This window comes from Ictidomys tridecemlineatus, chromosome 5, assembly GCF_052094955.1.
Source record: "Ictidomys tridecemlineatus isolate mIctTri1 chromosome 5, mIctTri1.hap1, whole genome shotgun sequence".
Classification (NCBI taxonomy): Eukaryota; Metazoa; Chordata; class Mammalia; order Rodentia; family Sciuridae; genus Ictidomys; species Ictidomys tridecemlineatus.
In genome coordinates, this window is record NC_135481.1 from 124,023,261 (window position 1) to 124,049,506 (window position 26,246).

A 26,246-nucleotide genomic window follows, 5' to 3' on the forward strand; every position below is an offset into this window, starting at 1 on the left:
GATGGCCTTGGAGGAGTCAGAGGGATGCCTTCCTCCTGCTCACTGCTTGGGGCACTGGGGACGTGTCCCCTTCCTGGAGTTCTGAGGGATGGCACTCAGGTGGGGCTGGACTAGGCTCCGTCGGGGTCCCTCCTTGTGCTGAGGGGCTCAGCTGCTTGCCTTGCTGTTGCAGACGGCCAACGGGAACGTGGAGGCCAAGGTGGTGTGCTTCTACCGGAGGCGCGACATCTCCAGCACCCTCATCGCCCTGGCGGACAAGCATGCAAGTGAGTCGGCCTGTGCCCGGGAGGGCGGGGGCTCCAGGCACCTGCCCCCGGGTCTGCCTTGGGGTCTTGGCCTCACTATGGCCACCCTCTGCCAACAGCTCTGCCCTCTGCTTTCAGTCTGGGCGCCCATGGGTACCTCTGCAGGGTCCCAGGCAAGTGCACAGGCCCTGGTGGGGTGCTGGCGTGGACACCCCATGGGCCAGGTGCGGGTCCAGGTGGGACTGCTCTGCAGCACCTGTTTGCACTTTGCTGAAGGTTTCTGTGGGGGTTGGAAGTGGCGTCTTCAGGAAAAAATCCCTCCCTCCTGAAGTCTGAGCACGGCTCAGAGGGACTTTCTTTTCCAGTGCCTGGAAGCGGCCCTGGTCATCCCCGGGGCCTGGCCTCTCACCCTGAAGTATTGTCGCGCACGGGGCTGAGATCTGGGGGTTGTAACCTTGGGGCAAGGCTGCCTGAGCCTTGGGTGGCTGCTGGGTGCTAGACACTTGACACTGAGCTCTCTGTGCGTCTGTGGGCAGAGGAGGGTAACCTGGCCCTGGGTCCATGTACCATGGCCACAGGCAGTCCTTTCTGTGCAGGTCTTGGGTGCAGGTGCAGGTAGATGTGGGGACAGCTTATGGCTGCCATGTGTCTGGGCATCTGGGGTGGGATCTGCCTGGGGGCCATGAGAGTGGTCAGTGCAGGGGTGTCCTCCAGTGATGAGGACCATGGCGGTTCCAGTTGCTGGGTGCTGTCCACCCAGGCTAAGTGCGAGGTCATCAGGTGTGGTCTCCAAGTCTCTTGTTGCTGGTGGGGAGAGACCCCACCTGTAGCCCCCCGTGACAGGTTCCAGTGCACATCTGGAGGGAGGTCAAACATTACATGAGCCCAGCTCTGTGGTGCCAGGCAGTGGGAGGCCTCGCTGACCGTCCTCTGCAGGACCTTGGAGAGGCAGGATGTGTAGGCTGGTGGCCTCCTCTCCCCCTCTGGGCCTCCCCGCCTCTGAGAGGGGCTGGAGCCAGGGCCAACGAGGTGGGTGGTCCTGGGGACACCCCAGTGCTTATCCATAGTCTTGGTTGGAAGATGCTTCAGAAAGAAGAGGTCATTCAGGGTACACCTGCCCCGTCCAGAAGGCCCTGTGTCAGTGCCCTGTTGGTCACAGACCAGCAATCACCTGTGGGGACTTCTGGCAAGGACCTTGCTGCTGAGTCAGGGGCCCAGGGGGGCAGGTGTTCCTGTGGAGGACAGCCAGAGGTTGTGGGGAATTGGGAGGGGACTCTGGAGATAAGGGCAGGGCTGGAGGGCATCCTGTGGGAGGGTCTCCTGAGCTCTGGGATGCAAGCAGCCAAGGTGCCCACAGAGCTCCGCTGTCCAGCTTCCTGTAAACCCAAGAGCTGGGCCGGGGGGGGGGGGGGCAGGGGTCAAGGGCCGTAAGTCTGTGGCTGGCTCCTGATGACTGCTCAGGGCCATGTCCCCTGTGCTCACGTTCACCCTGAGTGCCCTATGGCCATGGCCCTGCAGTAGGAAACCCCCCTGATAGGAAGGCCGAGGCCGGGGAGGCCCTGCAGCCGGGGCCTGAGCCCCACAGTTGAGCCTGGGCTCCTGAGCCCTGTGGGGGAAGCCTCCCACCCAGGTGGCCTCAGGCAGGAGGCTGGTGGGGCACAGCAGCCCTTTCCCAGGCCTTCCTGGGGGGGTTCATCACCTGAATTGCCCAGAGCCCTCCAAATTGAGGCCAGGGCTTGGGAGCAAGATTGGATAGGACAGGAAGGCAGCGCGTGCCTCCAGTGGCTAGTGAGTGGTGTCCCCATCTGGAAAAGGACTTGGGGAAAGAACAGGGACTGCCACCTGCCCCAGGATTCACCCACGAGGGGTGTCCTGGGGGAGGTGGAGGCCCGAGGTGTACATGGGCTGCAACGGGGTCTTGCCCTGGAGCCTTGCTCTGCTTGGGAGCCTGGAAGGGTGGGGACATCTTGGAGCTTCTAAGAGCTTCTGTGAGGCTGGTGGACAGGCTGTCTAAGGACCTGAATGAAGCCAGTGTTACCCGTGGGCCCAGATGCTGGCTGGGTCCTGACCTGCCTGTCCCTAGCACGAGGCTGGCGTGAGCACACGCTGCCTTCCACGTGGAGCTGAGGGGTGTGCATCAGGACGCTGCTGCTGTTCTGAACTCAGCGCTCCAGGCTGCTGGGGCAGGCACTGCTGTGCACAGCGCCCCTGCTCCACGGGCAGGGAGGCGGGCAGCTTGGTGGGACGGACACTCCAGGTCCTTGTGGAACAGATCCCACTCCCCACACCCTGCCTCTTAGCTGTGAGGGGCTGGGGGCTTGGGGCCCAGAGGTGCCATGACTTCCTGCAATGACCACAGGGGAGCAGAAGAGAGCGACAGGCCGGGGCTGGGAAGTGGAGCTGGGCCCTAGGTGACAGTGGCTTGTAGTGTCCCCGGATGGATAGCACTGGGCAAGTGTGGGCCACTGGGGAGCACCATTCCACATCCCCCAATTTTGGGGAACGTGACAGGCTAGAAAGTATTTTGTCTTTTTGCCTTTTTATGGAGTCTTGCTAAGTTGCCCAGGCCCGCCTCAAGCTGAAGATCCTCCTGCCTCAGCCTCCTAGTAGCTGGGCCTACAGGCGTGCCCACCACGCCAGGCTCTCAGTCGTTTTCTGGTACAGATCAGGGGCAGCTGCCAAGCTGCCTGAGATGCTGGCCGAGGTCTCCGCACAGCCTCAGAGAGGGACTCACTGTCTCTCCTGTCCTGCTGGGCAGGGGCTGGTCCTGAGTGAGGAGTGATCTGGCGAGGGTGGGCAGGAGCCGCGTGCAGGGAGGTCTCTGGCAGTGATCGTGGTGGCGCGGGACCAGAGTGTGGGGGCAACCTGAGCTCTGGGGCGACAGGAGGCTGAGGCCGGCGGGGTGGGATGTAGAGCCTGAGGGGTCTTTAGTCGGGTGGTCTTTGCCCTCCCACCGGGAGGCCTGTGGCCCCCGTGTCTCCTCGGTCCGGGCCCTGGGCAGGGAACAAGCGGCCGGCACTGGCGCCCAGCTGCCGACCGGGTGCTGTCTGTCTGTTATGTAGCCCTGTCAGTCTGCTATAAGGCCGGACCCGGGGCGGACACCGGCGAGGAAGGTAAGAGCCCGCCTCTGCAAGGAGGCGTCCTCCTGTCTGTGCCGGGCGGGCGGGGGTGCGCTGGGGGACGGACGTTCCCCGCCGGCCGGCTGAGGAGGGCTTCCCCCTGTCAGGCCTGCCGCCCAACCTGGCTGTGGCCTGGCCCCAAGGGGAGTCCTGCTGGTGCAGGGAGGTCTGCAGAGGCTGTGCAGGGCCATCTGGCCTTGGGGACTAGAGGCTGGGGTCCAGGGCTGAAGGTCTCTGCCCCTGGCCGCCTTGCCCTTGATGTGTTGTGGCCACCCCGTTCTTTTCCTTCCTCTCTCGGGCCTGCTGCTTTCAAGGTTGACACTGGACACCATGTCCTCTTCTTCTTCATAATGCCCAGAGGATTGGCCTGTTGGGGCGCCAGAGCACCCATGGGGCTTTGTCCAGGGCTCCTGGGCTGCTTCGGGGGGGCAGGGGAGTGGCAGTCAGGGAGGTGGCCTTCCTTGGCACCTGCACGTGGGGTCCGACCTGGGGCCGCAGCCAGGTGTTGGCACAGCCCCCTGATGGGGACTCTTTGTCCTTCAGGGGAAGTGGAGGAGGAGGTGGAGAACCCGGAGATGGTGGACCTGCCCGAGAAGCTGAAGCACCAGCTGCGGCACCGGGAGCTGTTCCTCTCCCGGCAGCTGGAGTCTCTGCCCGCCACCCACATCAGGTAGCTCCCGTGGCCCCTGCCCGGGGCCCCGCTGCCGGCCTCTCCTCCACCTGCTTGTCCTTCTCTTCCAGGGGCAAGTGCAGTGTCACCCTGCTCAACGAGACCGAGTCGCTCAAGTCCTACCTGGAGCGCGAGGTGAGGCCCAGCCCGCCATCCGCTTGGCTACTCTGTGAAACGGCCCCTGTCCCCACCCTCAGCCTGGCAGGAACCTCATTCTCCCCTGGCCTGGCCTTTCCTTACCCCAGTGTCCTAGGGCCAGTGTTGATGGTCACTTCTGGTGTCCCGTGGCCGCAGCCCCCAGGCTCCCTCCCTTCTAGGTACCCCCTGCCTGACCACCATAGAGCAGGCATGCCCTCCTGCCTGCACTGCCGGCTTCTCCTCCAGGGCCACTCGAGGCCCGGTTGGCCATATATGGAGAATGGATGGAATCCTGCTGAGGCCACCCTGTCCCCAGCCCTGGCACTGCTGGCATTTTGAGCAGGCGGGTTTTTCACAGGGCAGTGTGGCCCACCGGCTGCCACCGCCCAGGTCGTGATGACCCAGGTGACTCCAGGCAGGGCTGCGTGTCCCTGGGGAGCACAGAGGCCAAGGATGTTGTGGGATTGGCTGGTGGGGACATCAGGTCTCTTGAAGTCGGACAGGCTGCAGCTGTTGGCACGAGTCGGTTGAGTGGCGTCGGGTGGATTTAAGGGGACCCCTGGGTCAGGTAAGGGGATCACATGTCTCCCAGCTTGGGACGCTCCCTCCCCTGGGCTCTGCTGCCCAGGCGGTGGCTGTACACTCCAGTTCAGCCAGCCCCCTTCACCTGCTCAGGTTGTCAGGGATGAGGCCTCCCTGTGTGTCCCTAGGGGTGACATCGAGGCCCAGGCGCTGTGGGAGCCAGATGGCTGAGTTCAGCCCGTCCTCCCTCAGGATGGGGACGCCGTGGAGACAGTGACCGTGTTCTGGGCAGAACTGTGTCTTCTTGGCCTCAGCCCTACTTCTGCCACACACAGCCCAGAAACAGAGCTGACAGAGGCCCCGCGAGGGCCATGTGAGACTGCGGCCTGCTCCAGGCACCACCCTGACCCTTGTGGCCAGGGGTCAGGGCACCACCAGGGACAGTGTACAGTCTATCCTGGGGACGGGCTCCACCTGAGGGTACACCAAATTCCAGGAGGCCCTGGAACTTGTCCACAGAGGAGTGTGGAGAGCAGTCTGGAAGGACCTTGGTGGTAGCCACAGGGTGGCACGGGTGACATTGCTGACAGGTGCCCATGGACAGCCCCTTTTTTAAAAAAAAATATCTTTTTAGTTGTAGTTGGACACAATACCTTTATTTTTATTTGTTTTGTTTTTATGTGGAGCTGAGGATGGAACCCAGCCCCTCGCACGTGCCAGGCGAGTGCTCGGCCGCAAGCCCCACCCGGCCCCTGGACAGCCCTTTTGAACAGAAGAGCTGGTGGTGGAGTGGCGGGCGCAGGGGCCCTTCCTAGTGCGGGGCCTGTGTAGACGGCCTGGGTGGTGTTGCTGGACGCTGCTCATTTCCCAGGCAGAGGCCAGGAAAGCCCTGGACGCCTGTTTTCCACCTGCCTGATCAAGAAGCTCACAGTTTCCAGGGGAAGCCCAGGCTGTGCCCGGTCAGCCACGGGCACCATGGTCAGGCAGCCCCACCCAGAGGCCCATCAGGCAGGGTTGGGGCAAGGGCCTAGGCCTCGGGAAAATCAGATTAGACCCTTCGGGCGGCCAGCTCTCCCGACCAGGCTCCATGCAGTGCTGATGTCCAGTGTAGCTGCCAAGAGAAAAGTTGGTGGTTTTTCCGAGCGCAGGAGAACGAGGGCTGGCAGGACAGCCAGAAGGAGCCGAGCACGCAGGATGGAAACCCAGGGGTCCGCTCTTCAGAACAGCCTACCCAGGAGGGTGCAGGTGTCCCCAGCAACCCAGAAGCTGCGGTCCTTTCCCAGGGAACAGGGCTGGACCTCAGGCATGAAGTGCAGGACCCGCAGGGTTGGAAATAGCACCAACATGCCAGTTCCCGTGCTGGGGGAGCCTGGCGGCCGAGGTCTGGGGTGCACACAGACTGGGGGAGGGGCAGAGGCCGTCTGCAGAAGCAGTGACCTGCCGCTTCAGGGATAGCTGTCCATCGGGCTAGGAAGGCCTGCCTGTCTGCAGCTTGTTGGGCCTGTTCAGATGGCCTTATTTTTTGTTGCTGTTATGGACTTTTTATCTTTTTTGGTACTGAAAATGGAACCCCGTTGAAGAGCAGCCCTCTGCCCTGAGCCACGTCCCTAGTCCTGTTTATTTTTCACGTTGAGACAGGGCCTTGCTAAGTTACTAAGGCTGGCCTCGACTCGGAATCCTCCTGTTTCAGCCTTCTCAGCCACTGATTTCCAGCTTTTGAGCAGAAGGACGTCCTAGGCGTAGTCTCTGGGTCCTTGCTGACCTCACTCTGTGTTTCTCCTGGTGCTGCAGCAGCCTGTGTCCACCCCGGGTCACAGGCAGGCGTGTCTCTGACGCCTGTGTCTTGTGTGTGGTGTTTTTCAGGATTTCTTCTTCTATTCCCTAGTCTACGACCCACAGCAGAAGACCCTGCTGGCTGATAAAGGGGAGATCCGCGTGGGGAACCGGTACCAGGCCGATATCACCGACTTGCTGAGAGAAGGTGGGTGTGGCCCAGAGCCCTCATGGTGCCTCCTGGGCGTCCACCTTGGCTGGGACGTGGTGTCTGTAGCTGTGAGACGTGCACGTGCCGGGCCCGTGGCGGGGTGCCGGTCAGGTGTGGTGTCAACAGTGGTGGGCACAGGCTGCTGCCCTGGGCCCCCTTGCCCCGGTAAGTGTCAGATGGCACTTGGAAGCAGGGACCCCCTGGAGGAGCGAGGGCCACTGCGGGCAGGCTAGTGTTTTGTTTCCCTGTGGCAGTTTCGGTTCCTGTTGAAGCTTGAGTCCACTAGCCTCCTGTGCGCCTGGCCTGGGGCAGCGTCAGGGTGGGTGGCAGGTTGCACATGGAGGCAGCCCACCCCTCCCAGCCCTGAACACCTGGCCTTCACCTCCTGATGAGCAGCTGGACACCTCCTGGGCCGCTCAGCAGCCCCATTGGGAGTCGAGGACTGTGGGTTGTGGGTCGAGGCTTCTGAGCCCTTGTCCACGGGTGCGGGTCTGAGTCGGGTGGCCCTTGTGTTTGCACATGTTCTCTTTGCTGGTGTGTGGGATGTCACCCTGGTGAGGCTCCGGGTGAGGTGGTGTGCTCCCGGGGCTGGCTGGATCCAAGAGCCTGTGGCGCACCAGCCAGGCTGAGCTGAGAGGCAGCTGGGGACCTGGGCACACCAGGGCCGCGGGCAGGGGCTGTTGTCTCTGAGCCAGGCGCTCTGCAGGGGCTGTCGCCTGTTCTGCGAGGGCCGCTGCCGGCTGAGCTCTGATGTGGATGTGCCCACCTCCTGGTAGTTGTCCTCTGCCAACTGAGCCTGCCTGTCCCTGGCTCTGGAGCCCCTGCTACCCTGCTCCCTGTCTCCCAAGTGGCGCTGCCCCGGTCTGAGCTCTGTGTCCAGCTCTGCTGCGGTCCAGTCAGGCTGTCAGGCCTCTCCGGCCTCCTGGTCCCTGTCTGACTAGGTTCTTCTCCCTTCGCCTTCCTGGCCCTCGTCAGGGCAGGCTCTGGCCTCCTGGGCTGGCAGCTCTGCCCGTTGCATCCCTCAGGTTGGCCCTGTGTAGACCCTGCAGGTGAGCAGCCCTCAGTGTTGGCACCCGGCAGGGACAAGCTGGAGTCCCTAGACTCTTTGCTGATGGGCTGGCCTAAGGTCCTGGGGCCACTGCCTGCTGTCCTCCTCCCCCTCCTTGGTGGCGGCTCCTGGCGGGCTATCCTGGGAGACGGGGGGTGCAGGCTGCCCCAGGTACTTCGTGGCCCTAGTCCTCCTGGTCCCAGCTTGTCCATGTCTTTCCTCCCCAGCCCTCTTCCTCTCGTAGCCTGTCCCCCTCTGTGGTCGGAGTGCCGCGGCTCTCCAAGGCAGGCTCAACTGCGCGCCTGCACCAGTGGCACCCCCAGGCCACATGGGCTGGCCTGGCCATGTACGTCCCCGGCGCTGTTTGATGTGCCTGTTTCCGTGCCTCCTGGCTCTGTGTTCCTTTCCTCTCTCGGGGGCTGGCCGGATCAAGAGCCTGTGACGCACCAGGCTGAGCTGAGAGGCAGCTGGGGACCTGGGCGTGCTAAGCTGTGCCCTTCCTGGAGGGCTATCCTGTGACGCCTTCAAGATGTGGATGGACTTCCCTATTTGCCTTGTGGGCAGGAGGCTACCTACCCTCTGCTCTGCCCTGTGGCTCAGCCTCTTTCCCCAGTTCGTGCCACTCTGGGGCCTCCTCGAGACAGCCAGAACCAGGCCGCGAGCTGGCCTCCTGGTGTAGCTGCCATCCATCCTGGCCAGGGCAGGGACTTGGGAAAGCAGCAGAGGCCTCAGCTGTGGAACACATGCGAATTTAGGTCCTGAGGACCGCTGTCCCTTTGTGGAAGGGGCTGTGAAGGCCAGAGGACCTCGCCTGGAACCTGTCACTGGAACCCACTGTTTCTTCCTGGTGCTGTGTGCTTGTTGGACAGGAGGCCAGGAGAGCCTGAAAGGTCCCTGCCCTGGCCATGGGGCCTGACCTGGAGAGCAGGGCTCGGCAACCCTCCTGCCAGCTGCTAGAAAAGGGGCCAGACATGGTGGCCTCCTCTGCTGGGCCCTGCTGCCCTCTAGCTTTGAGGTATCACAGGCGTGACTATGACCAAGGAGAGGAAGGGACTCAGCCCGTGGCTCTGGCCTGGGGGCCAGGAGGTGCACCCCAGTTTTCCATGTGCCCCTGACCCCAGGCCATACCAGAAGGACACCCTCTGCAGCACTGGGGACCCGAGTAGTTCCCTGTGGGGCCTGGAGCAGCCCCAGAACCAGGACCTGCAGGGAAGCCCTGTAGGCCTCACTGGGACCCCTCCTGCGTCCATCCGCACATGTGTAGTAATGGGCTTCCTTCCCGGGTCCCACCCAGCTGCCTGGTCACAGGCCTGACCTCCCCTGGACATGTGGTGAGCTCTGCTCACAGGCAGGGTCCAGGAGAGCTGTCCCCTGAGGATCTTGGAGACATTCTGGCCCAGGTCCCGCCCAGGACCCCACACCTGTTCCATTTCCAGCACCAAGTTGAGGCCGTCCCTGGTCACACGGTGCATCGTTGCCAAGGGCCCCAGGGAAGCTGGCTGGTGCCTTGCAGAACGTGAGCCTTGGTGTTTCACTTAATCACAGACGTGGCCCTGGGCCGGAGAGACGGCCAAGGGCCGGCTGTGGGTTCTCCGCCTCTCCCGTCAGGCCAGCCCTGCTCAGGACAGACTCCGGGGCCTCTGCCGCACAGGAACCTCCTCTCCGCCCACAAGCACAGCAGCGAGCGTCCTGGGGTGTGGGGCTGTCCTTCACCACATCCCCCTGTTGTACTCTTGCCATGGCATCCAGCAGGTGTCACATGTGGCGGCCCCATGTGACTGAAAGTGCATGGAACATGCTTCTTGTCACGGCTGCGTGGAATCTGCAGCTCCTCTCCTTTGGTTGGCAGCTGGCTGCCAGGACCTCCTGCTCCCCCTGGGACCCTAGGATAGTGGGCAGGCACTTCAATGGGCTCACTAGGCCTTCCAAGTTCTGATGTCACACAGCTGCACCCCACTGTCCCAGTCAGTGTAGAGTGTGTCCTGGGCTGGCCTCCAGGGCCATGAGGCCTTTCATTGGGGGGGTGTGTGTGCGCGCGTGTGTATGCCGGCCTCCAGGGTCACACAGCTCTTCCTGGAGTGTGTGTGTGTGTGTCTACATGTGTGCCGGCCTCCAGGGTCACAAGGCCTTTCTCTGGAGTGTCTGTATGTGTGTGCACATGTGTGCCGGCCTCCAGGGTCACGAGGCCTTTCTCTGGAGTGTCTGTGTGTGCACACGGGCGTGTCCTTTCTCCTCATCTTAGCTCCTGGGGAGGTGGTGGTGTTCCCATGACAGATCCTGGGCTTTCCCCAGCACCTCTCTGACCCCACCAAACCACACTTCTCCCCATAGGTGAGGAGGATGGCCGTGACCAGTCCAAATTGGAGACCAAGGTGTGGGAGGCACATAACCCACTGGTGGACAAGCAGATTGACCAGTTCCTTGTGGTGGCCCGGTAAGTTCCCCACTGGGCCCTGGTGTCAGGACTGCAAGGGGCTCAGCCTGCAGCTTTCCTGCACTAGGTGCTGGGGCACCAGGGGTCTTAGATCTCACACGTGGACAGGATCCCACAGTCCTGTCCTTGGGCTCCTGATGGCCAGAACCTCACTGGCGGTTAAGACCCCTTAGAATTCCCAGAGGGCATCAGAGGCCCTAGCCCATCCTTCTGGGCGTGGCTGATACTGCCTGGGAGTCCCGGGGCAGGGTGCATCAGGGCCATCCACACTAGTGGCCAGCAAGCCAGCATGGGGTAGGCTGGGGATGGCAGGGGAGTTCACGAGGGATGGGGTGAGGCCTGGAGAGAGCCAGTGGGCTGGGAGCTGTGGCTCAGCTGACCCCAGCCGCTCATACAGACGGGCTGGCTTCAGCCCCTGAGTTGGAGGCAGCTGGATGTGGGTGCCAATAGCTCTGCAGCTGGAGAGGCTCTGCAGTTTCTGTCTGTGATGCCTGCACTCAGCTGCCCAAGGTGCCCGCAGGCCTATGTCCCCGGCCTGTTGGGAGCTGAACTCTGGTCTCCTGGGCCCTGCTGGCCTGTGGGGTGGAGGCATCCCTCCTGCTTGTCCGACTCTGGTGTCTGTGCCCCTCCACCCCTATAGCTCTGTGGGAACCTTCGCCCGGGCCCTGGACTGTAGCAGCTCAGTGCGACAGCCCAGCCTGCACATGAGCGCTGCCGCGGCCTCCCGAGACATCACCCTGGTAAGTGGGCTGCAGCTATCTCCCTGCCCTCACCTGGGACCAGCACCCGCCTCAGGCATGCCCCTCACCTGGGGCTAGCACCGCCTCAGGCATGCAGGGTAAGGGAAGGTGGCCCTCCACCTAGAGCTCAGCCTCTCCCCTTCCACCCCCGACTTGGCTAGTGTGTGCTAGGGGGTCAGGGAGGGAGGGATGCTCCTCTTAAAGCACATTCCAGGTTCGGGGGGATGCTCGGGCCTGGGAGGGCTGGGCCCGGGTGACCCTGCTGTCCTGCTGCAGTTCCACGCCATGGACACCCTGCACAAGAATATCTACGACATCTCCCGGGCCATCTCAGCCCTCGTGCCGCAGGGCGGGCCCGTGCTCTGCAGGGACGAGATGGAAGAGTGGTCAGCGTCTGAGGCTAATCTTTTTGAGGAAGCCCTGGAAAAATATGGGAAAGATTTTACAGATATTCAGCAAGATTTTGTAAGTGCGCCGGGAGGGGCGGGGAGCAACCAGCTGTGGCACTTCACCAGGTGGGCTGTGGGATGTGTGTGGGAAGCCCTGTGCCCCTGTCCTGCCTCTATGCTGTGCTGAGCACACACACCAGGTCCCTTTGGGCCTGGGCCACACCTGCAAGCGCCACCTTGTGGTGAGGACCAGGTCCCTGGGGGTGTCCTCAGGGAGACCCTCCTCCCTGAATGTGGCTTTTTATGTTCTTAATGGAGCTCAGCCTGTGTCATGCGTCCTGTGAGAATCTGAACTCAGGCCTATGGGTCTGCGCTGTGAGGCCCCTCGTCTAGTGCGGAAGGGCCTGTGTCCTGTACCCAGCCCCGAAGGATTGCATACTTTTAAATTTGGCTGAAAGAAGAGCAGCCCCTGCTCTGTGGCGAAGGCCCACGGTCACCCATGGAGGAGGAGTGTATTCAGGACACAGCGGGACAGTCTCTATCCAGCTAGGAGCAGCAGCAAAACAAGAGCAAGTCCAACCCAAGGAGGCAGAGATGGGAGGTTGGAGAGTGCCGAGGATCACAGGCTGGAGGAGGCTGTGGGCCTGGAGGGGAGCTTCAGCTTGTCCCACAGCCCTGGGCTGTCCTGGTTGGGGTGTCTCCTGATGGGATATCCCTGGCAGGAGTGGAAGATGATCAGGTACAGGTGCTGGAGGACACTGGCCCTTCCCCTCACCAGCCTACAGATAGGGTGCATACATAACTTGGCCAGAAACTAAACAAAATGAGCAAAACCTCAGACTGAACACAGAACCAGAAGACGGAATAGAATGGAACGTGTCATTTAGATGGTGGAGCTGCAGAGGTTGAGCCAGGGGCCTGGGGGCCCCACAGATGCCTGCCTATGGCACTGCTGTGTGTCTGTGCTGGGAAGACACAGAAGCTCTGCAGGCCAGATCCTCCAGCTGAGCCCTGGCTGGGTGTGGCCCGGCTTGGAGCACTGGCCAGCCTGTGAGGCCTCAGGTTCCGACCCAGAAGAGAGTGTAGGTAAACAGAGGCAGTGCAAGCTGGGGGACTGCAGGTGCCTTCTAAATGTAGCTTGGGGTAGGGGTCAGGAGCAAGCAGTGAATCTGGATGTCCTTGGTGAGAAGACTGCGAGCTCACAGAGCCTGGGGGATCTCGGCGCTTAGGACATGAGCACATGGGAGCACACAGAAGTGAGGGCCAGAGAGCGCGTCAGACGCAGAGAAGAGTCTGCACCCTGGAGTCCGTCCAGGCGAGGGCCAGCGCCCTGTCGGCTACTTTTTGCGGGTCCCTCTGTGCCCCTTAGCAGGCCCCGAGGCTAGGGAGTTCACAGGAACAGACATCCTTCCCCTTCGTGCCGTGCCACCAGAGGGCAGAGGGCCAGGGAGTGCAGAGAGGAGCCCTCCAAACTCCTTCCTCTCTGATCTTTCAGGACGACGCCAGGAGGTCCCACCCCTTGGTGTCCCAGTGGCAGTTACATTCAGCATGGGTTGGGAGGGGACAGTCTAGGGGGTTGCATTGTTCAGCATTTAGCTTGGGGACTCCCTTCAGTGGGTGCCACCCCCTCCTCTGTGCGGCCCTTGTCCCTGCTCATCTCATGCCCCCTTCCTGCCCCAGCTCCCATGGAAGTCGCTCACCAGCATCATCGAGTACTACTACATGTGGAAGACCACTGACAGATACGTCCAGCAGGTGAGCCCGCCTGCCCCTGCCCCCCACCCTGAGCAAGGGGAGGAGCTGGGGGATGGCAAGGCAGACAGCCCCGGTGGGTCAGCAAGGCTGAGCTGGTCCCTTCTTGGGGTCTGTGCTCGTTAGGAAAACTTCTCACACAGGCCTTTCCCGAGGAGGCAGTGCTCAGGAGATAGTGGTGGTCCCTCCCCCTTGTTCCCAGGCTGTGGCTTGGCCTGCCCGCTGACCTCTCTGATCCTCTCTTTTGCTTTAAGAAACGTTTGAAAGCAGCTGAAGCAGAGAGCAAGTTAAAGCAAGTTTATATTCCCAACTAGTAAGTTCCATCTTTGGTCCCTGAGGGTTGGCAGGGTGGACTGTGGGCACCAGGCTTCTGGGGGCTCCTGAACTGTCCGGCCTGCAGTCTAGACAGTCCGGAGGCCCTGGAGGAAACCCTATGTGGTGCTGAGTGGCCTGTGGGGGCCAGAGCGGGTGTCGGGCCCCGAGGCCCAAGGCTTAGTTCTCTGCACTCTGGGACTGGGAGGACAGCTCCACCTGGTGGTGGCCACTCCTAGAAATGCCAAGGCACAGGGACAGGGGTCTGGCTACCTGGCTGCCTCACAGGGCTGCTGTGACTGCTCCCTCCCCCCTTTAAGCAACAAGCCAAACCCGAACCAGATCAGCGTCAACAGCGTTAAGGCCAGTGTGGTGAACGGCACAGGGGCGCCAGGCCAGAGCCCCGGGGCTGGCCGGGCCTGCGAGAGCTGCTACAGTAAGTGCCCGCCTGGCACCCACTGGGATGGCAGGGGCCGCAGGGACATCACTGCCGCCATGGTGCCATGTGGTCTCTGCAGGCCCGTGATCTGGCCTGGGGTGGCCTGTGATGGTGGGGCTGTATCAGTGGGGGGTGAGGAGAGCTGGGAGCATGTGGGGATCCCTGGGTGGGTGGGGGCGGCTGCGGCAGGGGCGGGGGACACTGTGGAATGCTCTCTGCACCGTTGGTTCTGCTTAAGAATCCGTCTATTTCCAACTTTGTTGTCCGTAGCCACACAGTCTTACCAGTGGTATTCTTGGGGTCCCCCTAACATGCAGTGTCGCCTCTGCGCATCTTGTTGGACATATTGGAAGAAATATGGTGGCTTGAAAATGCCAACCCGGTTAGATGGAGAGAGGCCAGGACCAAATCGCAACAACATGGTAAGTGGGACGAGCCTGCCACCCACTCTGCGCCGGCCACAGGCCCTCGGCCCTCGGTCATGGCGCTGTGTTGGGGCGGTGCGCCCCCCTTCCGCAGAGTCCCCACGGCATCCCAGCCCGGAGCAGCGGGAGCCCCAAGTTTGCCATGAAGACAAGGCAGGCTTTCTACCTGCACACCACCAAGCTGACCCGGATCGCCCGGCGCCTGTGCCGTGAGATCCTGCGCCCATGGCATGCCGCAAGGCACCCCTACATGCCCATCAACAGTGCCGCCATCAAGGCTGAGTGTGAGTCTTCCTCCTGATGACAGTGTAGGGGTGGGTAGGTGGCTTCAGGGCCTGGCCGTGGGGCCAGCAGCATCTGGCCCCAGGGAGAACACCCAGATTGGGATACAGGCTCTGCTCAGCTCCCTGGGGGCCCAGCCCCTGATACACCTTATCCCTCCACAGGCACTGCCCGGCTGCCCGAAGCTTCCCAGAGCCCACTGGTGCTGAAGCAGGCAGTGCGGAAGCCCCTGGAAGCTGTGCTCCGGTATCTCGGTGAGTTGGCCAGGGTCCAGGGAGCCGCCCTTGGAGCTTCCAAAATGGAAGCTTCTGGTGCAGCCCACAGCTTCTTCATCCAGAGGCTGGAATGCTCATGGGACACCCCTCTGGGTGCCTTGCACTATGCCAGTCAGGCAGACCCATGGGCCTTGCGCCCCTACCGCCAGGGTCACAGTGAGTCCCAGACACTGCAGGGTTCAGCCTCCTTGAGGCACACCGAGGACCCCCTTCAGAGTCCCCGCACACCCTGATGCCCACAGGGAATCCTCCTGGACCCAGGCGCTTCCATAAGCAGCACTCAGGCCTTTGCGGGCCTTTTTGGGAAGGAGGCACATACCTGGCCACCATCCTTGCTGGGAGGCCCAAGACTCCAGCCATGTGCCTGGTCCATCCAGAAGCATGGGCCCCAGGCCTGCAGTGGGGGTGCCCCGCCAGCATGATGCTCGAGCAGGCTCATGAGTCAGTCCTCCCAGGGTGGAGGTGCCTGTCCTGGGAAGGACGTTCCAAAAACATGAGCTAAGTGTGCTCTGCACAGACACAGTTGCCTGGCACCGCTCCCTCCCCGGGGCCCTGGACCCCAGGGCTGGCCCTACCCTTGTCTTGTGGAGGAGGTGGCTGGGGTGTCTCTTTAGCTAGGCCAGCAGTTCAATATCTGGCCAGCAGCCAGCCCTCTGATACCATCTCTGATGGCTTAGACCCGGAGGCCGTCAGATGGGCCTGCAGTGTCTGGGTCCTAGAGGCTGCGGGCACTGACCCAGCACTACAGCAGCTCCCAGGGCTGCGGCTGGCCCTCCTGCAGGGAGCCTGCCCGCCGATGGTGTCTAAGCCCTAGCCCTGCTGGGTACTGGTCTCCACATAGCCACTTGCCCAGAGTCTTGCGGGCCCTTGGGGTGGAGGATCCGACGGTGTCACTGCCAGGCTCCAACACTCAGCCTTCTGCTGCTCCCACAGAGACCCATCCCCGACCCCCCAAACCCGACCCTGTAAAGAGTGCGTCCAGCGTACTCAGCAGCCTGACCCCTGCCAAGTCGGCCCCGGTCATCAACAATGGCTCCCCCACCATCCTGGGCAAGAGGAGCTATGAGCAGCACAATGGTGTGGACGGTGAGTCGGGTTCTGCTGCCCGCCCTGGTGGGGAGGCCAGGCAGGGTGTGTACAGGGCACAGCCTCCTGCCCTGGGCTGCACACGGCCCGTGCTGGGCCCGACGGCACTGCTGACTGCGCCAGTTGATGGTGTTTTCTCTCCCTCTCTCCTGCCCGTGGCGCTGCCAGGCAACGTGAAGAAGCGCCTCTTGATGCCCAGTAGGGGTAAGGCCCGCGGCCACTGGCGTGTGGCGAGCCCGCGTGGTGCCTGTGTGTGCTGTCTGCTCGCCGTGGGCGGCTCAGGGCACGTGCAGGGGCAGTCTGCACGGGCCCGGCCACAGCCTCACCCTGTGCTTTGCTTGGCCTCGCTGCTCGCTCACAGAGAGCCCATGAGCCCTGGCCTCTGGCCTGCGTCCTCCCGGCCTGGGCCCTGGGGTGGACTGTCCTTGCACACGTGGCCCTGGTGCCCCCACTGCCATCGCGCTGTGACTGCTCGCATGCCCTCAGCCCTACCCTGGGGCCACGCGGTGCTGCCTGCCATCCCCTCTCGCATATGCTGGGTGGGGCCGGCGGCTGGTGGAGCATCTTCAGAGGCCTTGGGAGGCCGTGGGTGGCTGGGCCACGCCCAGGCCTGGTGCCTCCTGTCGGAGCATCCGTTCAGGCCCTGCTTTGTTGGAGCAGGGTGGCAGGACCCCAGTCTACCCTGGGGGAGCAGGTGCAGGCCCTAGCCCCAGTGTCACCAGCAAGCCCTGAGGGGCAGCCACCAGGATGGGCCTGCTCAGGCCCCTCCCCAGGCTGTCAGGACAGGTGTGCTGCTCTCACCAGCAAGCTGGCTCAAGGGAGGGGCCAGGCACTGCCCCAGGCGGTGGCAGCCACCCAGCTGTACCTTGTGCCCTTGGAACATGCCCACTCAAGGTGGTCTTAGGACCTTGCAGGCCACTGGGCACCCTGGCAGGCATATCCCTATGGGGTCAGCCGGCCACTCTGGGGCTGCAGGGTGAGCTCACACCTGGGCCTGTCCCTTCCATCAGGACCCATCTGGACAGGGCCTCTGGGCTGTCTGTTGGCAGGGCCACCCTAAGAGCTGGCCTCTGGTTCTGTGGGAAGCTGCTCACAGGCAAGTTGGTCCAGTCTGTTTATTCCCACTGAGTTTTCGGAAACCCACCTCCTTGGATCCTAGTGTGTGGTTCCTAGTGGTGGGCACCTCCCAGGAGGCAGGGGGAGCCCTGTCCAGCCCTTTGGGGCACCACAATGGCCTGTACTCCACAGGGTCAAATCCCAGGTCAGAAGGGCTGGCCACGAGACCAATCCCAATCCCAGACTGTGTACTGTAGAGGGCTGGAAGCTGTGGGTCAGCTGGATGTTGGCTCAGCCTCTTTGTGGACGCTGAGGGGAGACTGTGGCCTGGGTGGGGACTCTGTCCTGCCTGGGCAGGTGTGAGCTCTGGATGAGGGCCTGCTCCAGCTCATGGGGCCTTACTCACTGCCCACTGCCCTGTGCTGCCCCGCCCCACCCTGCCCCATGCATGCTGCTCACCCTAACTCTGCCGGTCTTTTTCCCTCTGCCGTCCGTCGCTCTGGCAGGCACTTACCTGGGTAAGTAGCTTTGGTGCTGCTGGCTGGGATTCTTGCAGGTGCCATGAGCAGGCTGTCCCTGCTCAGGCACTACAGCCCAGAGACCTGGGGCCTAGCCCTGCCCCACCTAGGGAGCCAAGCAAGCTGGGCCCCAGTGCTGTGTTCCTATATGAATATACGACCTGTGTAACTCCACGTCACCTCAGCCACCTGAGTGGGAGGTCCTGCTCCGTGTGTGGATGTGTCAGTACGTTCCACTGTCACGTGTGACTGAGAACAACAAATAGGAAATATAAAAATAAACTAAAAGTAAAAGCTGGGCCCCAGGAACACCCTACATGAGGAGTCACTCTGGGTGGAGGAGGTTGGGACTGGAGGGGTGCTGTGGGGGCCACCAGGGCCTGACCAGGCACCAAGGGGTTGAGGCACCCTTTCCTGTCCAGTGCTGGGGACAGGCTGTCCAGAGACCACTTCAGTTCTCATGCTTACATTGGCTGTCAGGGCCGGGAGGTTAACAGTGGCCCTGGATGGCGCTGGCACCACTGATGGAGTCTGAGCTTTACCTCTTGGCCCCACTCTGGTGGCATCCCTCTAGGAACTGTCCATGTTGAGCCTTGGGTGCCCTCCTTAGCAGCTGGCACCAAGCCACGAGTGGGCTGAGGCTGCCTTGCAGAGGGGCTTCTGGGGCTGCTGACCTGAATACAGCCATGGCGCGTCGTGATAGTGTGTCGAGGCCCAGCGGGGTGGGTGGTCTGCCTGCGGGGAGCCGGCCGTCAGACTCCCTTCTCTCGGCCTTCTGCCTGGAGCCCGAGCGGCTGCATCGTCGGCTGCCCAGAACAGGTGGCTCTAAGAGCTCATGGATGTCGAGCCAGCCTGGGACTGAGGACCCGAGTCCCCACATCCCTTAGCCCCTTGCTGTAGGCCATAGATCCAGGGATGACCCCAAGAAGCTGCCTGTGTCCTGGGCCTGGCTGAGGGCCTTCAGCAGGCAGTGTGGGTGCAGGATGCCCTCCCCTGACCCAGGCTCACCTTCTGTCCTTTCCTCACCAGGTCTGGCAAACCACGGACAGACCAGGCACATGGTAAGAGCCAGCGACCTGTTGGGGATGAGGCCCAGGCCACCCTGCCAGTGCCATGGGGCTGACCAGAGAGGTGGCAGTGGCCTCTTGGGGGACTGAACAGCCCTCACAGCTCCCTGCCTGGCCTGGCCTGGGGTGTGTGAGCCACACGTGGCAGGGTCTCCTGTCTCTCCCTAGGAGCCCCTCATGCTCTTCTCCCCCCCAGGGACCAAGCCGGAACCTGCTGCTCAATGGGAAGTCATACCCCACCAAAGTGCGCCTGATCCGGGGGGGCTCTCTGCCGCCTGTTAAGAGGCGACGGATGAACTGGATCGATGCCCCGGATGACGTGTTCTACATGGCCACGGAGGAGACCAGGTGGGGCCCTCGCAGGGCAGGGCCAGGGTCTTGGCCACCTTTCCAGCACTCACCAGCCTGCTGCCTCTCCCCACAGGAAGATCCGCAAGCTGCTCTCATCCTCGGACACCAAGCGTGCTGCCCGCCGGCCCTATAAGCCCATCGCCCTGCGCCAGAGCCAGGCTCTACCGCTGAGGCCACCCCCGCCTGCACCAGTCAACGACGAGCCCATCGTCATCGAGGACTAGGGCCGCCTGCCCTTGCCCGTGTCCCTCGAGGCCTACACAGATGGCGGTCTCCTCCCCGCCAGACTGCTGCCCGCCCCTCCTCTGTTTCTGTAGTGCCCACCTCCCGCCCTCACCTGCAGGACTCGGTTGTCGGGGAAGTGTGGTCTCACTCACTCCGAGAGGCCGAGGAGTCCTTTTTAGCTTTGTGTTTACTGTTTGGCTGGAGCAGACGAGGAGCCGCCCTGCCCTGCACGCCGTGGGGCTCTTGCCCGGGCCGGGCCCTAAGGTTTTGTTGTGTTCTGTTGAAGGTGCCATTTTAAATTTTATTTTTATTACTTTTTTTGTAGATGAACTTGAGCTCTGTAACTTACACCTGGAACGTTAGGATTGGAGCGGCCGGTGGTGGCCGAGCTGCCTGGCGGGGTTGGCCCCTTGTCTTTTCAAGTAATTTTCATATTAAACAAAAACAAAGAAAAAAAATCTCATAAAAAGGAAAAAACCCAGCCAACCCTTCCCTGTGTCTTTTGTTCCCAGCCCGTCTCCCAGTCATGGGCCTGGGGCCTTCCCTCACCTCAACACCTGTGAAGACCCCAGGTCTTCCCTTGGCAGGTCGGGGCCCAGGACACCTCTTCCCACACTTGCCCCAGCAGTCAAGCCAGAATGGTGGGCAGTGACTGGGGCAAAGCAGCTCTCCTCAGGGCAGCCTGAGAGGCCCTCAGCCCAGAGCACCCTAGGCTGAACTTCAGAGCCCTGATCCAGTCCTTCCCCTGCTATGTTCCATGTCAGCCAGGGCAGGGGCCTCCCCTTAAGAGGAGCTAGCTATACTGAGACTGCCTAAGGCCAGGGTCATGGGCACAACTGGGCCAGCTTGGCCTGAAAGCTCTAAGTCCAGGGCCCACACCCTAAACTGGCCGGCCACCCCAGCAGGTGCACTTCTCCACAATGAGGATTTGCTCAAATTTCAGCAGAAATTTCCCTGCTCAGAAATCTTATCTCAGCCTGTCCCTCACCCTTGCAGGCATGGGGACAGGTGCAGGCTGGGCCAGCCTGAGGGAGGAGCCTTGGCTGTAGGGCCTACCCTTAGGCCATTACTGCTCATCTGGCCCCTCCCCACGAGGCAGTGGGCTCTGCTCCCACCCTCAGCCAAGGCATTAAAATAGAAACCACTTCTACTGCTGCCCTGGCGATAGATAAGGGGGTATCTTGGCCTCCCTCTGTGAACCTGTGATGGGGCCCAACTTGGGGACAGGCCCGCGTGCTGGGGACACAGCTAAAGTGGACACCTACCTATCTTCTCAGGTCACTGACTCCCTCTTCTGCTAATTTTAGTCTTCATTTGGCCCCATGCCCTTGGTCCCCAACTAGGCCTTGAGAAAGGAGCCTCAGGCTTTTGGCAACTGTGGGGGGTCTGGGGAAGGGGAGTGGGCTTTGGGTCAGCTTGAGCAGCTGGGTAGAAACCGCAGCCCCTGGCTCAGCGGTGCCCTTCCTCTTCAGGCAGTTTTTGTCCCCGAGGCTGTGGGGTCCTGGAGGCCTGGTGTGGGAAGGGCAGGTAGGTTCCCTCTACAATGCCTACCTCAGGGCCAGGCCCCTCCACCTGTGCCAGGCAGGGCTTTGGCTGTGTGCCCATCTTCAATGAGGATGAGGGATGGGCAGAACGAGGGCCCAGGAGTGGGTTTCTCAGCTTTGCTTTGTCCTCCTGAGGCACTGCTGATGGGGAAAAGGACCTGCATCCCCAGGGTAGGGGCCATCCCCAGAGGGCAGGCATGCTCTGAGGGACCTGAGGGTGGGCCTGGAGACCTGGTTCTAATAGCCCTGGCCTCCCTGCCAAGGCCCACCTCAGAGCCTCAGTCCAGGATGCACCCTTCCTGCATTTGCCACCAAGCCCATCCTAGGTTCCCTACAGCAGGGTGACTGGACAGTAGGGCACCGTGTTACTGGGGCCCCAGGGGAAGGACCTCTGTTCCACAGCTGGTCACCTGCCTCAGCATCCAGGCCCCTAACTGCCTCCCCACACCCTATCATCCTCCACTCAGCCTATGCCAGGTGCTTACACCTTCCCTTCTCCACACCAGGAGCCCATCCTGGCCCACCACTGCCCTAACCTCTAGCTCTTCATGGTGTAAGAGGTGGAAGCCAAGGCTGTTGCTCTGTGCCTGTTGGCCCATGTCCATTCCTGTCAGGCCCAGAACAGCTCCATAACACCATGGAACCTCTGGCCTGCAACTGGGGGTGAGCAGGGTAAAAGCTGTCAGCCGGACTCCCCTTCCCCTCCCCACTCCACCACCTCTCAACCCCGGGCATCTGGCCAGTGCTGAATGCCATTCCTTTGCTGCCACCCGTTCCAGGGTCCTCCACCCTCAACTGCTCTTCAGGCAAGGCTGGGCACCCTTAGGATCTGTCCTTCCAGAAAACAGTCCTGCAAATATCAAGTAGAGTGCTGTCGGGGGGGTGGTGCCCAAGTCCCCCCTTGGCTCCCAAGCTGGGGAAGGAACTAGAGGGTACTGTAATGGGTACCAAGTGGAGGTCAGGGGGACATGAATCCAGGCTGAGCAATGAGCTGGTGGTGAATGAAAGGACCCTGCCCAGGAAGGCACTGGCTGAATGCTCCCTGCCCCCATCTCTCACCTTGGCAGTCCAGAGGTGCCCAGGGGGAGCTGGTCAGGCTGGTCAGTCAGGCTTTGGGGGGGGGCATGTTTTGGTGCTGCCGTTGCCATGGAAACGGCAGTGGCAGCCTGGTGTGTGCCAGGATGGGGGAAGGGAACCAGGGCAGGCCACTGCTACCTGGATCCTGGAAGGGGTGACGAAGCCACTTGGCCCAGAACTCAGGCCGGGCAGAGGCACCAGGCAGAGGAAATGAGGCGGACCTCAATGTCTGTCTGCCACGGAGCAGTGAAGAACGTGTCTAGAGTTGGCTGCCCAGACTGGGGCTTGGATGAGGAGTGTGAGGGTTGTTTCTGGGGCCCAGGTCCCAGCTGGGCAGTGGGCTGAGAAGGAGGACTGAGTAGACATCTGGGGGTCCGGAGGCCTTTGTCTTGGGGCAGATCCTTCTGGGGTCTAGGATGGAGGCAGGTAGAGGTTGGAGAGGTCAGGCAGGCCCCTGGTAGGGAGGACAGTGGTTTGCAGGGGAATGGTTCTGAGGAATAGGCAGGGTGGGAGACACCATCTGATTGGCAGGATCTCAGGCTGCCCAGCCCTATGGAACGCTTTGGGGCCAGGAGCCTGGAACTTAGAGGCCCTGGGCCTAGGAAAGAAAGTAGCCAGGAACTCGCAGATGGGCGGGTCAGCCCTCAGCAGCCGGCTCGGAGGGCACTCGCAGCGGCCCCACTGCCCGAGTGGGAGTGCGTGCGGAGCAGCCTTTGCGCGCGAGTGCGCCCGCGGCCCCCTCGTCCCTGCGCCGGCGCAAGCCGCCCCCTCCCGGCGGCTCCCCACCCTTCCAGCCGTTTCTTGCGCTGTTTTTGGAAGTGGCGGCGCCTCCCTGCGAGTCCCGCCCGTCCGCCTTCAGCACCACAGACAGGACCGCTGGGCCCCGCCCGGAACCCGACGCCCAGCGCCGCGCAGCTGTTGCTGTGGAAACCAGGCAACAAAGGGAGGCGGTGTCGCGCGGCGGGTGGGGGTGGGTCGGCGCCCCGCGCGCGACCCCTCCCGCCGCGATTCTGCCAGGCGCCGGGGGCGAGGGCGGAGGACCCTGGACGGGTTCGCAGGGGGCACGCGCCGGCCCGAAGACCCGTTGTTGCCGTGGAAACGCTGAGGCGGGCCCCAGAGACCCGCGGAGCAAGCGGGTCTGGGCGCTGGGCAGGGTCGCCTTTCGCCCGCGGCAGGTGCGCCCCGCCCGCTGCATCTCCGGCGTCCCGCGGCCCGGGGGGCGGGCTTCCGAGGCCCCGCCCGGCCGCGGAGCCAATGACGGGCGGGGGGCCGGAGGGCGGCGCCGACTCCGGCGGCAGCGCGGAGACGAGCGCGGGCGGAGGGCGCGGACAGATCGGGCGCACACACCATGGCCTCCAAGTGCCCCAAGTGCGACAAGACCGTGTACTTCGGTGAGTGTCCGCCCCGCCGCCAGTCCCCAGCTGCACAACCGCGCCCCGCGGTGCGCTCGGGTTGGGGTGCGCGGCTGGAGCCCGGCTCTCCTAGCTACCCACGCGGGTGCGGCCGGAGGGTGCGGCCCGCGCAGAGCGGGGGCAGCCACGCCAAGCCTTGGAGCTGCGGGTGGGGGCCAGTGGGGTGCGGGACCCTAAGCCCTAAAACCATTTTCTCCGGTAACGACCCCGCCCGTGGGGCAGGGTCTTGGGCGCGCTCCGGAGCGGACACATCGCTGATCTCCGGCGGCGGCGCCACCCGGGGCGGGGTCGGGCGGGATTTCGCGCTCAGGTCGTTCCTGGTCGTATCCCTCGGTCCCAGCCGGCTGCCCTTCCAGGCCCTGGCTCGCTTGGACCCAAGCAGTGACCCCAGAGCCCACTTGCTTCTACCCAGGCCGCTGGCCTAGGTCTGGGCTGCGTTGTCGGGACTCAGTCCAAGCGGGGGCGACCTTGGCCTCCGCCTCCAGCATGTCCCAACGAGTTCCTTTCCTTAGCGAGGTACCCCAGCAGTTTCACAACGGGGTGGAGGTGGGAGTGCTACAAAAGTCCTCACGGACTTGAGTTATGGGTGGCCTGGACCCCAGGAGGCAGTATTAGGCAGTGGGGCTGGTCTCTTCCAGGCAGTCCCTCCTTTCAGATGTCCACCCAGACCCCTAACCTGTTCACTCACATCCTTGGGCTGCCCTGGGATAGCCCTGCTCCTTCTGACTGAGTCCCCACTTTCCCAGGGTAGCAAAGTCCCTGCCTATTGACAGAAGGACAGACATAGCACCAGAAATGAGGATAGCAGAAGGGTAGAACAGACAGGGTCTGCCAGGGGGTGGTCAGAGGAAGCCACTGGCTTCCCCAGCCGACAGGAGGAGGAGGAGGAGAGGCCACACTGCTGTTTGCTGTTCCCAGAGGGAGGGACCGGATTTGGCCCTGGAGTGTTTTGGCTTGGCCAGGAGCTGAGGGGCTTCCTGCTTCCTCCTCAGGAGCTGGCCCAGCCCTCAGTCCCTGTCCAAAGAGGGCTTGTCCCTACAAGGCTCAGGGTGAGGAGCAGAGGCCAGGGCCCTCGAAGTCTGGCTGTTCATGACTTTATCCCAGACCCCAGCTTAGGATTCTCTGGAGCCTTGGCCAACAAGAAACCCGGAAAAAGATCTCTGCCACTTAGAAGAGAGGAAAACAGGCTCCTCAGCCCCAGAGGCTCTGTCCTGCCTGAAAGCCCTGAAGGCAGGGGTCCAGAGCCCTGCCCACTCCACCACCAGGCTGCAGCCCAGCACCCCCGCTACGCAGACCCCAGCCAGGACATCCTAGAGGAACCTTAGGATTTGTGCCTGTGTCCCCGAGAACCCATGTGGCCTGGTGGGGGAGCCCTTTCCCTTCCAAGCTATTAGACTTGATCGATTCTGTGTTCCCAGCTCAAGTCGATGTAGCCATCGACTCAGCCAGTGGGTCTGAGGGTCAGTTCCCTGCCCCCACATGGCCCATGGCCCAGAGCTGGCCAGAGGAGCCTGGTTCTGGCAGCCCTGGACTGCAGCTGCCACAACTGCCGTTGGCGATCTCAACGACTTTCTTATCGCACTGCTAGGAGAGGATGCCAGGCTGGGGAGAGGACCAAGCCCCCCTCCACCCAGCCAGCTCCTGTCTGCCCTGGGGTGGACACAGTGGGGGCCCTGGCTGATGGTGTCAGGGGAAGATGAGCAGGTACTTCTCTCTGGAGGTGGGGGCGGGTCCTGGAGGATGGCCTTTCCCCGAGTTCTGGAGAACCAGCACTTGGGGCCCTGTACTGAGGAACCTGAAGCACCTCGTCTTGTGGCCCAGATCAGTACCCCAGGCCTCTCGAGGTAGGCTGTACCCTGCCAGGGCTCCATTCTCTACCTCTTGCCAGGTTTGCCAGGGTTCTGGCCCAGATGGCGTGCACTGGGCCACACTGTGAGTGGGAACTAAAGAGCTGCTGATCCTCTACCCAGCGGAGCTGAGGCCACAGCCCAGGGCCATGACACCGTCCTCAGCCTCCAGTCTAGCCCCTTCCCTCTGGAATTCCGGCTCTGCTCCAGCCCTTCTTCCTGCCCTCTTCTCCACCCTTTTCCTGCTTTACTCCCTTGGGGAGGCCCAGCTTCTGTCCACTTGGAGGCCCACACTTCCGCCCTTTGGAAGGTGGCTCAGCAGCCTGAGCTCCCAGAGTGGGGATAGTGGGCACCCCACTCTCAGCAGCTGGTCTCAGACCTTTGGCGCCAAAGTGGCAGCCGGAGGAGACAGGGTGGGGGAGGGCCCAGAATGATGGAGCCAAATATAGACAGATGGGTCCTGCTGGGGTCACAAGGAGGCCAGGGGCTGCTCCCTCTGCAGCCAGCCTCTGCCAGCTCCACAGGGCCCTTATGGGGTGGGGGTTGGTGACATGTGCAGGAGAACAGATGTGGGGGAGGCAGGTGGGTGTGAGGCAGGTGTTTGAGGGAGGTTCAGGTGTAAGCAGGTTCAGTCAAAACAGGCATTGAGGGCATAAAAGGCGCTCCATCTGGGACCACTTACAAATGACAAGGACCTGGAGGGAGAGCAGGGGCTGGCCTAGGTGATAGGATTTTCCCAAGAGGGAAGCCCGCTCAGCTTGGAGCCCCTGAAGTGGGAGACAGCCAGGTGGGGCCTGGAAGCTGCAGGACTGGGAAGGGGACTGGGAAGGGTAGGTCCAGTGGCTGCCCTGACCCTTTGCTGCCCGCAGCTGAGAAAGTGAGCTCCCTGGGCAAGGATTGGCACAAGTTCTGCCTCAAGTGTGAGCGCTGCAACAAGACGCTGACCCCGGGGGGCCATGCTGAGGTAAGGTCAGCCCTGGGGAGGCGGGCAGGGCCACAGCTCCTCGCCCTAACCCAGCCTCTCTGCCTAGCATGACGGGAAGCCCTTCTGCCACAAACCCTGCTACGCCACACTGTTTGGACCCAAAGGTGAGTGCTGCGCTGGCGGACTGCCACGGCCTTGCCCCCTGGGGCAAGAGCCCTGGGAGGGCTGTCTTCTGAGAAGCTTCAGGTGCGATGGGAGGGTGGGCCATGGGCACTGGCCACCGGGCTGATGTGCCTGCCACCCGCAGGCGTGAATATTGGGGGTGCTGGCTCCTACATCTATGAGAAGCCCCTGGCTGAGGGCC

The 26,246-nt window shown here is 62.5% G+C and overlaps 2 protein-coding genes across 9 annotated transcripts in view; both read left to right on the forward strand.

Moving 5' to 3' along the window:
- Nucleotides 1–19,558, forward strand: part of Mta1 (metastasis associated 1) — a 36,218-nt gene extending 16,660 nt beyond the window's left edge. For 2 of the 8 annotated variants that reach the window (XM_078051072.1, XM_078051074.1), the window contains exons 3-22: nt 173–266; nt 3,308–3,358; nt 3,908–4,034; nt 4,106–4,169; nt 6,558–6,675; nt 10,058–10,160; nt 10,801–10,900; nt 11,177–11,365; nt 12,970–13,044; nt 13,296–13,354; nt 13,674–13,789; nt 14,063–14,214; nt 14,312–14,501; nt 14,664–14,753; nt 15,708–15,860; nt 16,029–16,064; nt 17,423–17,434; nt 18,464–18,495; nt 18,698–18,849; nt 18,926–19,558. In XM_078051072.1, coding sequence (XP_077907198.1) covers nt 173–266; nt 3,308–3,358; nt 3,908–4,034; nt 4,106–4,169; nt 6,558–6,675; nt 10,058–10,160; nt 10,801–10,900; nt 11,177–11,365; nt 12,970–13,044; nt 13,296–13,354; nt 13,674–13,789; nt 14,063–14,214; nt 14,312–14,501; nt 14,664–14,753; nt 15,708–15,860; nt 16,029–16,064; nt 17,423–17,434; nt 18,464–18,495; nt 18,698–18,849; nt 18,926–19,076 — 2,064 coding nt within the window. In that variant the 3' untranslated portion in view covers nt 19,077–19,558. Of the gene's footprint in view, nt 1–172; nt 267–3,307; nt 3,359–3,907; nt 4,035–4,105; nt 4,170–6,557; nt 6,676–10,057; nt 10,161–10,800; nt 10,901–11,176; nt 11,366–12,969; nt 13,045–13,295; nt 13,355–13,673; nt 13,790–14,062; nt 14,215–14,311; nt 14,502–14,663; nt 14,754–15,707; nt 15,861–16,028; nt 16,065–17,422; nt 17,435–18,463; nt 18,496–18,697; nt 18,850–18,925 lie in introns of those variants that run through there. The other 6 variants (XM_078051073.1, XM_078051076.1, XM_078051075.1 and 3 more) reach the window with 6 other exon arrangements.
- Nucleotides 19,559–22,933: 3,375 nt separating this feature from the next.
- Crip2 (cysteine rich protein 2) overlaps nt 22,934–26,246 on the forward strand; it is a 3,510-nt gene continuing 197 nt past the window's right edge. Inside the window, exons 1-4 of the mRNA XM_078049061.1 lie at nt 22,934–23,089; nt 25,827–25,921; nt 25,989–26,046; nt 26,190–26,243. Coding sequence (XP_077905187.1) covers nt 23,047–23,089; nt 25,827–25,921; nt 25,989–26,046; nt 26,190–26,243 — 250 coding nt within the window. The 5' untranslated portion in view covers nt 22,934–23,046. The remainder of the gene's footprint in view (nt 23,090–25,826; nt 25,922–25,988; nt 26,047–26,189; nt 26,244–26,246) is intronic.